The sequence below is a fragment of the Cebus imitator genome, unplaced genomic scaffold (assembly GCF_001604975.1).
Source record: "Cebus imitator isolate Cc_AM_T3 unplaced genomic scaffold, Cebus_imitator-1.0 Scaffold546, whole genome shotgun sequence".
Taxonomy (NCBI): domain Eukaryota; kingdom Metazoa; phylum Chordata; class Mammalia; order Primates; family Cebidae; genus Cebus; species Cebus imitator.
Genome location: NW_016107861.1, coordinates 784,696 through 798,171, shown reverse-complemented (window position 1 = coordinate 798,171; position 13,476 = coordinate 784,696). Strand labels below are relative to the sequence as shown.

At 38.2% G+C, this 13,476-nt stretch overlaps 1 protein-coding gene across 1 annotated transcript in view; it reads left to right on the top strand.

Annotated features, from left to right (window-relative positions):
- The window catches only part of DNAH8 (dynein axonemal heavy chain 8), a 327,601-nt gene that overhangs the window by 38,730 nt on the left and 275,395 nt on the right, over nt 1-13,476 (top strand). The window contains exons 12-13 of the mRNA XM_017515278.1: nt 8,036-8,182; nt 13,107-13,304. Of these exons, the coding sequence (XP_017370767.1) occupies nt 8,036-8,182; nt 13,107-13,304 (345 nt within the window). The remainder of the gene's footprint in view (nt 1-8,035; nt 8,183-13,106; nt 13,305-13,476) is intronic.

The following is a 13,476-nucleotide window of genomic DNA, read 5'->3' as shown; positions in this document are numbered from 1 at the left end:
CAGATATTTTTTTAAGTTATGAATGGGCTTTGAAAAATTTTCTTCTGCACATATTTATTGAGATGCTTATAGAATTTTGCTCCTCAGTCTGTTAATGTGATAGATGACATTTTTAGACTTTCTAAAAGTGTCTTAACATTTCTGGGATAAATTCAACTTGGTCATGGTGTAATTATCTTTTTTAAAACCCTCAAGTTCAGTTTGCTACAATTTTGTTTAGGATTTAGGAAGCTGTATTGGTAGGGAGAGAGCATGTAATTTTTGTTACTCATACTGACCTTGTCTGTGTTTATGGCATCAATGTCTCAGAATGAATGGAGGGTAGGGGGAAGTATTCCTCCGTTTTCTATTTTGTGAAAAAGTCTGTATAAAATTAAAGTGGCCTGTTTTTTGAAAGTTTGAAAGAAATGGCCACAGCAGGAAGGCTCCATCTGGAAGTCGTTATTGGTCATCCCTGTGTGCAGGCTCCTTGGTCTTCATAGAGCCAAGGTATGTGGCTTGAACTGGGAGGCCACATTTGAAAATTGCCCCAGTGCTCTCTATCCAGGGTGGAAACCACTATTCCTGCAGGCTTGGCGCTGACCGCTATCCTGGACAGGGCACTGTTATCACCCTTGCTCTGACCTCTGAACTGGAGGATAAGCAGAGGAAGAATTGCAGTTAGTGTTTCTCATGCTGAAAACAGTTGATCCCAAGGACTGGAAGAACCAGGATCATTATGCAGTTCTTGGACTTAGCCATGTAAGATACAAAGCTACACAGAGACAGATTGAAGCAGTTCATAAAGCAGTGGCTTTAAAACATCAGGGAAAGCAGCCAGTGAACCAATATAAGCAAGGGATAACAATTAACTTCACTTGCATCACGAAAATTACAAAATGTATGACCCAGTGAAAAGGGGAGCATTTAACTGTGTAGATCATACATTTAATTTGGTAACTCAGTTCCTTCGAAAAGTGAAGCAAGGGATAATTTCTTTGAAGTGTTTTTCCCACTATTCAAAAATAATTACAGATGGTCCAAAAAAAAAAGTTTCTAAACCTGGTGATATGAATTTATCATTTTCTTCCTTCTGGTATAATTTTTATGCTTGGACAGTTTTTTAAATTTAAATATGGAAGAAAAACAGAATATTATGACAAGAGAGAGATTGGAAAGGAGAACAGAGCAACAAGAGCACAAAGAAAGAAAGAAGAAATGAATTGAAAAGAACATTAGTGATAAATAATGCACATAGCCGTGATACAAGGATAAAAAATTCAAAGAAGAAAAAGCCAAGGCCAGGTGCATGCCTGTGATTCCGGCATTTTGGGAGGCTAAGGCGAGTGGATCGCTTGAGCCCAGGAGTTTGAGACCAGCATGGGCAACATGATGAAACCCTGTCTCTACAAAAAATTAGCCAGGTGTGTTGGTGTGCACCTATAGTCCCAGCGACTTGGGAGGCTGAGGTTGCAGTGAGGTGAGCCGTGATCACGCCACTGCACTCCAGCTTGGGTGACAGAGCAAGACTCTGTCTCAACATAAAAAAAAAAAGAGAAAGTCAAGAAAGGAGCAAGATGGAAGAAGCAAGAGGCTAAAGAAAAACAAAGACAAGCTGAATTAGAAGCTGCCTGAATAGCTAAGGAGAAAGAAGAGGAAGTTGAATAACAAACATTTCTGGCAAAGAAGGGAAAAAGATATCCAGAAAAGAGTCATTAAAAGGGGAAGACAAACCTTCAAAATTCAAGGAAGACCTGAAATCACTTTTTCTGACACTAAGTGGAGCAGCTTAAAAAGGTGGAAGAAGTGGAAAAACTTTGTGATAGGTTTGAACTAGTAAGTTTACAGCACTTGGGTGAAATACCTCATCTATAAAACTCTAGGAATGGTTGCTCTGGTAAAAAGCGAAGAAATAAATGAGCCAATCAGAACAGAGAAAGACGAAGAAGTGGGAGAGGCTTGTGTGTAACAAGCATCTAAGAATGCAGAGGAATCAACTGTCAAAGGTGGAAATGGCAGTAAAAATTAGTCAGAAGAGGATTGGTTTTCAGTTACTAATTAAAACCATAAGCCCCTTTCCTGCTTGAACAAATTCAATATGGGAAATTATTACCAATTATATGGGCGTACATTCTTTTTTTGGAGTCAAGAGAACTTACTGGCAAAGAAAATTGAGCCTCCAAAAACTTGACCCTCATAAAAAAAGAATGACAAAAAGATTGTGGATAATTTTTAAAAGAACATGGAATAGTCCCTCAAGTACATGAAGTAGGTCTCCTTCAAATGCACCTGAAACATGAGGAAAAATAGAGGGAGCAGTGGTTGGCAGGACAAAAGAGGACCTCAAAAATGATACAAGGAAGTTGTTGAGATGGTAAAGGCAATGAAATGCCCAGGAATAACTGCTGAATGCAAATGGAGCTGAGAAATGACTTACTGACCGTCTTTGTCACGTGTGAACTTAAAAAATAAAACTGACAATTGGAGATGCTGGAATGCCTCCTGGACATACAAGAAAACATTGTATGTTTTCTTTTGAGAAATGTCTTTTCAGTTCCTTTACCCATGTAAAAATAATTTTTTTGGAGATGGAAGTCTGGCTCTGTTGTCTAGGCTGGAGTGCAGGGGTGCAATCTTGGCTCACTGCAAACTCCACCTCTCAGGTTCAAGCCTCCTGAGTAGCTGGGATTACAGACGTCTGCCATCACACTCAGCTAATTTTTGTATTTTTAGTAGAAACAGTGTTTCACCATATTGGCCGGGCTGGTCTTGAACTCCTGACCTCAAGAGATCCTCTCACCTCGGCCTCCCAAAGTTCTGGTATTACAGGCGTGAGCCACTGTGCTCGGCCTCACTTGCCTATTTTAAAATCAGGTTATTTATTTTCTTCCTATTGAGTTGTTTGAGTTCCTTACATATTTTGAGAATAAAACTCTTACTGGATATATGGTTTGCAAATACTGTCTTCCAATATACAATCTCATTTGTTATTTTTGCTTTTGTTGCCTGTACTTTTGGGGTTACATTCACAAAAATTATTGCCAAGTAGCTTTTCCCTGACATTTTCTTCTAGTAATTTTACAGTTTCAGGTCTTATCTTTACATCTTTAATCCACTTTAAGTTGACTTTTGCATGTCATGTGAAATGAGGGTCCAATTTTATTATTTTGCATGTGGATATCCGGTTTTCCCAAGACCGTTATTGAAGAGACTCCCCTTTCCTCATTGTGTGTTCTTGGTACTTTTGTCAAAGACAAATTGACCATAATGCATGGATTTATTTCTGGGTTCTCTATTCTGTTTCATTGGTCTATGTATCTGTTTTTAATGTCAGTACTGTACTGTTTTGATTACTACAGTATAAAATCAAGCAGTGTGATGCCTCTAGCTTTGCAAATTTAAAACCACTGAAGTTCAGCTCACACCTGTTAGAATGCCTACTACAAAAAAAAAGACAAATGATAACAAGTGTTGGTAGTCAGGATGTGCATGCTGTTGGTGGGAATGTAAATTACTGTAGCCATTATAAAACACGGTATAGAGGCTCCCCCCAAAATTAAAAATAGAACTACCATATGATCCAGCAATCTCATTTCTGGGTAAATATTTAAAGAAAATGATATAACTATCTCAAAGAGATACCTACATTCTCACATTCATTGCAGCATTATTCACAATAGCCAGGATATGGAAGCAAACTAAGTGCCTGTTGACACATGAATGGATAAAGAAAATGTGGTATACAGGGTATGTATGTGTATATGTATGTGTTTGTATGTGTGTGTATGGATACATATATAATGGAATATTAATCAGTCTTTACAAAGAAGGAAATATTGTCATTTTTGACAACGTGGCTGTCCTTTATTTCATTATGCTAAGTGAAATAAGCCAGAAACAGAAAGCCAAATACTGCATTTTAAAACTTACATGTGGAATCTAAAAAAGTCAAATTCTTAGAAGCAGAGAGTAGAATGGTGGTTACCAGGGCTGGGGAGGGATGGCACAATGATGAGATGTTGGTGAAAGAGTACAAATTTTCAGTTAGGCAGGATAAATAAATTCTGGAGATCTAGTGTACTGTATGGTAACTATAATTCACAGCACTGTTTTGTTTTTGTTTTTTGAGACAAGGTCTGCCTCTATTTCCCAGGCTGGAGTGCAGTGATGCCATCTCAGCTCAATGCAACCTCCACCTCCTGGGCTCAAGCCATCCTCCCACCTCCGCCTCCCTAGTAGCTGAGACTACAGGCATGCACCATGTATTGTATACTTGACATTTGCTAAGACAGTAGATCTTAAGTGTTCTCACACCCTCCACCCCACAAAGTAACTATGTGAGCTGAGGATATGCTAGTTAGCTTGATTTTGGTAAATATTTCACAATGTATACATCTTTCAAAACATCATGTTGTGTACCTTAAATATATGCAAATTTTTGTCAATTATGCCTCAATAAAGCTGGAAAAAAATAAATGAAATACTGAACAAAAAGCAAGTCTGATAGAACTCATCTGTTATTCATGTAGAGTTGATGTATTCTTTGTGAGAAGATTTTTAATTTCTTGCTTCTCTTTTTTTATAATTAAACATTTTTAATTATGATAAAAATAGCATAAAATTTACCATTTAAACCATACAGTTCAGTAGCATTAAATACATTCACATTGTTTTGCAGCCATCACTGCTGTCCATTTCAGAACTTTTTCATCATTCTAAACTGAAACTCTGTAGCCATTAAATAATTTCCTAAACTCAGGCTGGGCGAGATGGCTCATACCTGTAATTCCAACACTTTGGAAGGCTGAGGTGGGCAGGATCACCTGAGGTTAGGAGTTCGAGACCAGCCTGGGCCACATGGTGAAATCCTGTCTTTACTAAAAATACAAATATTAGCTGGGTGTGGTGGCGGGTGCCTATAGTCCCAGCTACTCAGGAGGCTGAGGCAGGAGAATCGCTTGAATCTGGGAGGCAGAGGTTGCAGGGAGCCGAGATTACATCATTGCACTCCAGCCTGGGCGACAAAGAGCAAAACTCTGTCTCAAAAAAAAAAAAAAAATTCCTCAAACTCTCTGCCCCAGCCCCTAGTGACTTGTATTGATTGTCTTTATGAATTTGCCTAAGTACCTCATATAAGTGGAATTAAACAATATTTGTTCTTTTTTGTCTGGTTTATTTCACTTAGCATAATATTTTCATCTATGTTGTAGCATGTATCAGAATTTCATTCCATTTCGTGGCTGAGTAATATTCCATTGTTTGCATAGCCCATATATTTTTATCCATTCCTCTGCTGATGCACATTTGGTTTGTTACTACCTTTTGGCTATTGTGAATAATGTGGCTATGAACACTGGTGGGTAAATATCTGTTTGAGTCCCTGCTTTCAATTCTGCTGGGTGTATACCTAGAAGGGAAATTTTTGGGTCGTATGGTAATTCTATGTTTAACTTTTTGAGTTCCTGCCAAACAGTTTACCACAGTGGCTGTACCATTTTACATTTCTTTGTTTCCTTGCCAACACTTTTTATTTTCTATCATTTTGACAAAAGCCATCCTAATGTGTATGGAGTGAAGTGATGTCTCCTTGTTGTTTTAATTTTCATTTCTCTAGTGGCTAGGGATGGCTGAGCATCATTTCATATACTTATTGGCCCTTTGTATATCTCTGGAGAAATATTTACTCAGGTCCTTTATCCATTTTGAATTTTTTTTTTTGTTATTAAGTTGTAGGATTTCTTTATATATTCTGGATATTAATTCATTACCATATATATGCTTTGCATATATACTCCTGTTTATTTATTTTGCTTGTTTGTTTTGAGACCAAGTCTCACTCTGTCACCCAGGCTCTAGTGCAGTAGCATGATCAAGCTCACTGCATGCTTGACGTCCTGGGGTCAAGAGATCCTCCACCTCTGCCTCCTAAGTAGCTAGGACCACAGGTGCATGCCACCACACCCAAGTAATTTTTGCATTTTTGTAGAGACAAGGTTTTGCTGTGCTGCTCAGGTGGTTCCAAACTTCTGAGCTTAAGCAATCATCCTGCCTTGACCTCCCAAAGTGTTGGGATTACAGTCATAAGCCATCACACCTAGCCTGTTTATTTAAAAAAACTATTTGACTATATTTTCTTTTTCTTTGAGTCAGTTTTTTTAAGTTGATATTCTTGGGGAATTTCCCCAATTTTTCTAAAATTTGTAATTTATTGACTAAATATTCATAATATTCTCTTACTAACCTTTGTCTTACTCTATAACATGTCCCCTTATTTATGAATATTATTTATCTTCTTTCTGTTTTCCTAATCATTCTTGCTCCCCTCATTCCCAGAGTCAAAACAACTTGTTTTGAATGAGTCTCTTATGTCTGTTGTTTTTATTATTAATTGCAGGATTCCATGTTTTCCTCTATAGTTTCTCTTGTTATTTTTGGAAATAGGAGTCAGAAATTACCCCAGATTTGCCAATTGTCAGGAACCATCACTGTTTACATAGAATTTAGCAATGTAGTCTCATTATTCTTTTAAGATCCTCAAGATTACTAGCCATTTACTGACTGAATTAGAAATGGGAGCTTGGTTTTCTGAATTCTAGTTCAATGTTTTTATTACATCTGAAATGTTTTCAGAAAACGTTCAGTGTGTACTTTCTAGGAATAGTTTTTGGATGAGTTGGAGGAAACAATGAGAATTGTTATTCAGAATCTTATCTGAGAACAACTGTTATTCAGAGCCAACTCATTTTTGTTGAATGAGTGAAAAATAATCAGGGCCCACAAAGAGAGCAATTATAATTGTTTTGTAGAGGAGGGAATGAGACCGGTTATTCTCAAATCTGAATATTTATAGGAATTACTATAGGAGAAAAAACATAGATTTCTGGGTCCCACTTGCAGAAATTCTGATTTAGTGGCTACGGTGGGCAGAATAATGGTCCCCAAAGATGTCTGTGTGCTTATCCTTAGAACCTATCCATAGGTTACATATGGCAAGGGGTAATTAAGGTTGCAGATGGAATGAAAGTGCTGATCAGCTGATATGGGAATTACCCAAGTGAGCCCAATGTTTAAGTCTCCTTATATGGGCAAGAGAGAGGCAGAAGAGTCAGAACCATTTGACTGGCTATTGATTGATGGTTTCAAAAAAGTTTAACATTAAAAAAAAGATTTGGTGTTTAGGAAATGTTAGCTTGACATGATAGTTAATTCCTACTGTGCCCAGTAACTATATTCTCTTTTTAAATTCTATTACATTCATAAACCAGACCAGTATAGTACATCTGTAGTCAAATATTTGGATTTCAGCAATGTACTCATCAAAGAATTCAGGATCTTCTTTGGGCAAAATGATTGTCAGATGATAGCTCTGTATGACAGAAACTTCATATTCTATATACCTGTGCATAAAGAATGCTGATTCAAAGATGGATGCAAACCGAACAGAGGTGTCTTGATAGATTATTTCTGGACCTCTTGGGAGTTCTAATTAGTCATGAAAATGTAAAAACAAATAGTAGGCCAAGCGTGGTGGCTCACGCCTGTAATCCCAGCACTTTGGGAGGCTGAGGCGGGCAGATCACAAGGTCAGGAGATCAAGCCCATACTGCCCAACATGGTGAAATTCCTTCTCTACTAAAAATACAGAAAATTAGATGGGCGTGGCGGCGTACGTCTGTAGTCCCAGCTACTGGGGAGGCTGAGGAAGGAGAATCGCTTGAACACGGGAGGCGGAGGTTGCAATGAGCTGAGATCATGCTACTGCACTCCAGCCTGGGTGACAGACCGAGACTCCATCTCAAAAAAAACAAAGCAAAACAAAACAAAATAAAACAAAACAGTATATGGTATGCTTTGATGTAGGATAAGATTTAAAGGAAAACAGAGAGGATGAAGAAAAGTGAGGTTAAAATGAGGATGAAAATACGTTATAAATTTAAAAAAACTGTACAGATTTTCACAGTTTGATCAGTTCTGTGTAATGGTAGAGTTTTTGAATTTTCAGTTCCTGAACAAATGTCTCACCTTTTTGTCCCTGCTTCTTTTACTTTTCTCGTAGGACTGCATTTTTCTGTTTAAGGAATATCAGACATCTTTTCACAAAACAAGGAGACAGATTTTAGACTCCTCAGGGGAAAAATCTTTTGAAGTTTCAGAAATGTATATATTTGGAAAATTTGAAGCTTTTTGTAAAAGACTGGAGAAGGTAAGCATTATGCAATCATAGTACCCTACTCCACACCACACCTTTTCGGTGTTTTTGTACTTTATATAGTACCACTGAGAATTATCGTTCCTGATCTCTTGCGTCACTATTGTTATGAGTCATCTGATATTACTCACAGATCACTGCATTTTATTATAACTAATTTTTTACATTCCTGGTTACTGCCTTCTGCCAATAACACAAAAGGTATGGCCAACTTTCACGTCTCTCAAGACCTCAATTTACCTCTACCTATGGAACTTGAACTTAAAAGGCTCTGCTCTTAACCATTATATTAGGCTGAGAAAAAGTATGAGATGAAATACCTGCAATGCCTGGTGGAACTCAGTAGTTGTAGAATATCTGGATGTATAAGCACATCCTCTTTCTGAGCCAGTGTATGTGGTGTATATATAAATATTGTGTGGGTGATAGCTTTGTTGGACAGACGTGGGTTTGATTCCTTTATTAGGACTGGTTGGGAAGGAGTGATTTTTTTTTGGGGAGATAGGCCCAGCCCATACCGGAGACTTCTTGGAGTCATCCTTTGACAAGTCTATAAAGATATCATCTAGGTATTCCTCCCCCAACTTCGTCAGTTCCTTGGATCCTGCTAGTATTTAGAATCTTGTTCATCATTTGTTGAAAAGTAGTGCAGGGCATTACATAGGTTGAAGAGCATTTCCTAGACATGTTTGGAAGCCTATTTTTATTAGTAACTTTCTGGTCCAGCCAGGACAGGAAAGTATGGGTAATGAAGAGAACCAAGTTTCTGACTGGAGTTCTTCATACATACTTCTTTGATGCTGTTTTTTTTTTTTTATTTGTTTCTTTAACAGCTTTACTGAGACATAATCCACATACTATACTATTTACCCACTTAAAGTGTACAAGTCAGTATTTTCTAGTATATTCACAGGGCTGTGCAATCCCTACCACAATCTAATTTTAGAACATTTTCATTCCCACTAAAAGAAACCCTACGCCCATTAGCAGTCATACCCCATTCTCTCCTCTCCCCAGTTTTAAGCAACCACTGATCTACTTTATGTCTCTATAGATGTGCTTATTCTGGACACTTTATATAAACGGAATCATACAATATGTGGTCTTTTGTGGCTACTTTCACTTAGCATAATGTTTTCAAAGCTCATCTATGTTATACCATTTTTCAGAACTTCATTCCATTCATCATTGGATAATATTCCATTGCATGGATACTATCACAGTTTATTTTTCTACTCATCAGTTGATGGACATTAGGATTGTTTCCTCTTTTTGGATATTATGAATAATGTTGCAATGAATGTTTGTGTACAAGAGTTTGTGTGGGCATATGTTGTCATTTCTCTTGGGTATATATGCAGCAGAATTGCTGGGTCATATGGCAACTCCATGTTTAACTTTTTGATGATAACCCTATTTATCAGAGTAGCTACATCATTTTACATTCTAATCAGCAAAATATGAGGTTTATGATTTCTTCACATACTTGCCAACACTTGTTATTACCTGTTGTTTTGAATTTAGCCATACTACTGGGTGTGAAGTGGTATCTCGTTAAGGTTTTGATTTGCATTTCCCTGATGGCTAATGATGTGGAGCATCTTTTCATGTGCTATTGCCCATTTGTATATCTTCTTTGAAAAAACATCTATTCAAATTCTTTGTATATATTTAACTGAGTTATTTGTCTTTTTGTTGTTGAGTTGTAGGAGTTCTTTATATATTCTGGGTATAACTTCCTTATTAGATATATGATTTACAAGTATTTTCTCTTATTTTTGGGTTATCTTTTCACTTTCTTGATGGTGTCCTTTGAAGTACAATGGTTTTAAATTTTAATGAAGTTCAATTTATCACATTTTTATTTTGTTTTCCTGTGTTTCTGATGTCATATCTAAAAAATTATTGTATGGGGCTGTTTTACGAGCAATAGATTTTTTTTTAACATTTTATTTTTATTTTTTAAATTAAAAAAATTGAGATGAGGTCTTGTTGTATTACTCAGGCTGGTGTTTAGTGGCATGATCATAGCTCACTGTAGCCGTGAACTCCTCAGCCCCCTGAGTAACTGGGACTACAGGCATGTACCACCAGGCCTGGCTAATTAAACTTTTTTTTTTTTTTTCTGAAAGAGATGGGGTCTTGCTATGTTGATGAGCTGGTCTTGAACTCCTGGCCTCAAGCAATCCTCCTGCTTTGACTTCCCAAAGTGCTGGAATTACAGGCATGAGTCACTGTGCTCAGCCAATAGGGATTTTTTTTGGGGGGTCAAATGTTTAATTAGAAGGCTATTAGCACAAGTCAAATTAATAAATAGGCCACATTGGTCAGGACAAAGATGCTTAATGTTCTGACTCCACTAGAGCATAGATCTGGAGGTGGGTCTCAGTTACCCTTATTTTCTAGGAGCCAGAACCCTTGCCAACTTGGGTGCCATTTTGAAATTGGTAGTTTCAGGACTAAACTTTAGTGGTTACCTTGTTAGTGGTAAAGATCTTTGGGGGTGAGTCTAATGCTGAGTAGAACGGTCATCCATCTGTGAAATAGCAGCCCAGGAATTTCTCTGACCCTAGAGGAAGTGGACTGTAGTGACCAGCTGCATTAGCTGCACCCACTCTGGTCTCTGGAGAAGCCCTGCCTTTGGTTTGAAGAATACAATTTAAGCCACAAATATTTGGCAACCAGAGCTAAGATAGCACCCCCTAGAGGCCTTACCTGAAACGCAGCCTGATTACTAGGTTATCTCAAGTCTTCCGTACTAAGAACCCCTTGATCTACTGGCATCTATTTCATTGGATAATTGGTGCGTATTGGTGTCCAGGCTCTCAAAGGTGGGGCTGTCAAACTTAACACTGAAGTATGTCCAGGATTTTACATAATCCACAAGAGGTGGCTACTGAGCTGCCTATTTGGGCTTCCTCTGATGAATGGGGTACAGAAGGGGCCACTGTTTGACTACCCTTGTGAACTCTTACATAGATGAAGAGGAGAGCCAGAAGGGTGCACTACGTCACAGCTTATTATGGAAAGCTGAGATTCAAAGTCGGCATGACCAAGTGACAAAGTCAAAGGGCAGACAAGGCTGAGGCTGGGGTTGGAGAGCTAAGATTTCAGAGTTAGACAGACATGTTGGGGTCCTTTGAGGAGTAAGTGAAGAAGGTTCTAGTGTGCCAGTGTTAGGATGCCTGAAACACACCTTTTTATAGTAGGTAGAGACTTGATGGTGCATTGAGTCCTAAAGAGCCAGAATTAAATGTGTGCAATACTCTTTGCTTCTTCCTCTTCCTGCCATGTAAATTTTGGTGAATACTGGTGTTTCCAAGAGCCCTACCTTCAGTTTTGTTTTCTTCTCATTCTGAACATTTGTGGAGAGAAGAGAAAAGGTGGAGAGCTGTTATTGCTGGGGGAGATTTGAGGATCTGGAGCAAATAGATGCGGTAGGTTCTTCACTTATGGTGACGCTGAGATGAGGGATCACAGCAAGTCAAGAACTGGAAAGCGTACAAGGTTAGTGAGCCGGAGGAGAGACTATAAATTGGTGGTAAACTGAGGGATTGAAAATTGATAGAGATATTGAAAGATCCAGGGCCAGCGAACTAGCAGGAGCATGGTCTTGGTGGATTCCCACAACTGGCTTTATGTTGCTCTATGTGTTATGGGGGTAGAGGATACACTGGCTAAGTTTGAAGGGCAAGCATGAGACTGACCACCATGTCTGCCTCAGATGACCCCTCATCCAACCCATCAACAAAATAGAGGACGTGCTAGTGACAGGAATTTTGTCCTAGTCTCTGGCTGTTGGAGCCAGGTGGTAGAGTAGTGAGTTAAGGGGTAAAGGAAACAGTCGTAGCAGGTTAGAACCACAGAGCAAGCCAACAGTAGTTTGCTTTTGCTTTTAAAAGTAGGTGAGTGGAGCATATGTGTTAGGAGGAGACCCAGATCGTTCCTGTGTTTATATAGAGCGTGAGCAGCATGCTGTAAATCCCAGGGGCCCATATTTCCTTTAGGTTTAGAGAGGCTTCTAGGATGATAATAGTTTTTGGAAGTATATGGAAATAGTGGAGTAAGAGCAACAGTTGCTTTCAAAATAGTTCTTCTGGGTTGCCATACACAGGGATCGATGGGAATTCTGCTGGCTGTGTAGGTGGATCTGTAGTGTCATCTTCACGACGGTGTGTGTGGTATTTGGAAGATTCTCTGAAAACATGTTTGTTCCCTTTCTGGCCACTGGACAAAGGGGTCAGCACTGTAGAGCCCTGAGTATTGTTCTCTGGAGCAGAAGTGAAAATGGGGACTCACTGATGAAGATTAAGGAAGGAGTAGCCTGTGGACAGGAGTTTTTTATTTGTTTGTTTTGGTGAAGTAAGTGGTAGGTTGCTGAAATAAAGTCCATTGTGAGGGTTTCCCAGGTCTCTCTAGGGGTCAGGAATAATTGCTGCCATTATTCAGGCTTCTTGGTCTAGGCTTTTACCTGAACACAGGTGTCAAAGAGGGAACACAAATGGATATATGCTAATGTTAGTATCAGAACTATAGTGAGGGCCAAAAAGAATGGTAGAGCTGTTGAGTCCAGTAATCCAGTGAAATGATTTTCAGAAAATCCTCAAGAGACCACAGGATGAAGCTATTTCATCAAGTTCCCTACTACCCTTGAAAGACAAGGTGATTAAACTGAAAAAGGTGATGAACTTCCTCTGGATATGATAGAACTTAGTCTAAGAGTAATAATGATGGGTGACAGAGATTTGTTTTCTGTTTTATCTCCTCTGTTTGGTTTTAGCTAGATTATTCTAGGTCCTGTTTAATGGTTTGTGTTTTAAATCAATGATTCATTAAGAACTTATTTCTTAGGAAGAAGTAAGTAGGAAGTTTCCTACTGTTTCACTTAAAAAGACAAAATAACTTTTCTCTTTTTAAGATTACAGAAATGATAACTGTTGTGCAAACATATTCATCCTTGAGTAATTCTACCATAGAAGGAATAGATATTATGGCAATAAAATTCCGAAATATATACCAAGGGGTTAAGAAAAAGCAATATGACATTCTGGATCCAAGAAGGACAGAATTTGACACAGATTTCTTAGATTTCATGACAAAAATCAATGGTTTAGAGGTAAGTAATTATACCTGCTTTTACTTAGTAAAACTGAAAAGTAGTCAGTAGTAAATATTCACATATAGTGTTTCTATATTTACTATTTAAGTGCCTCTTTCACATTGATCAAACATATTTGCAATGTGAGTAACTTTTAAACTACTCCACTAAAGGTTTTTTTTTTTTTTTT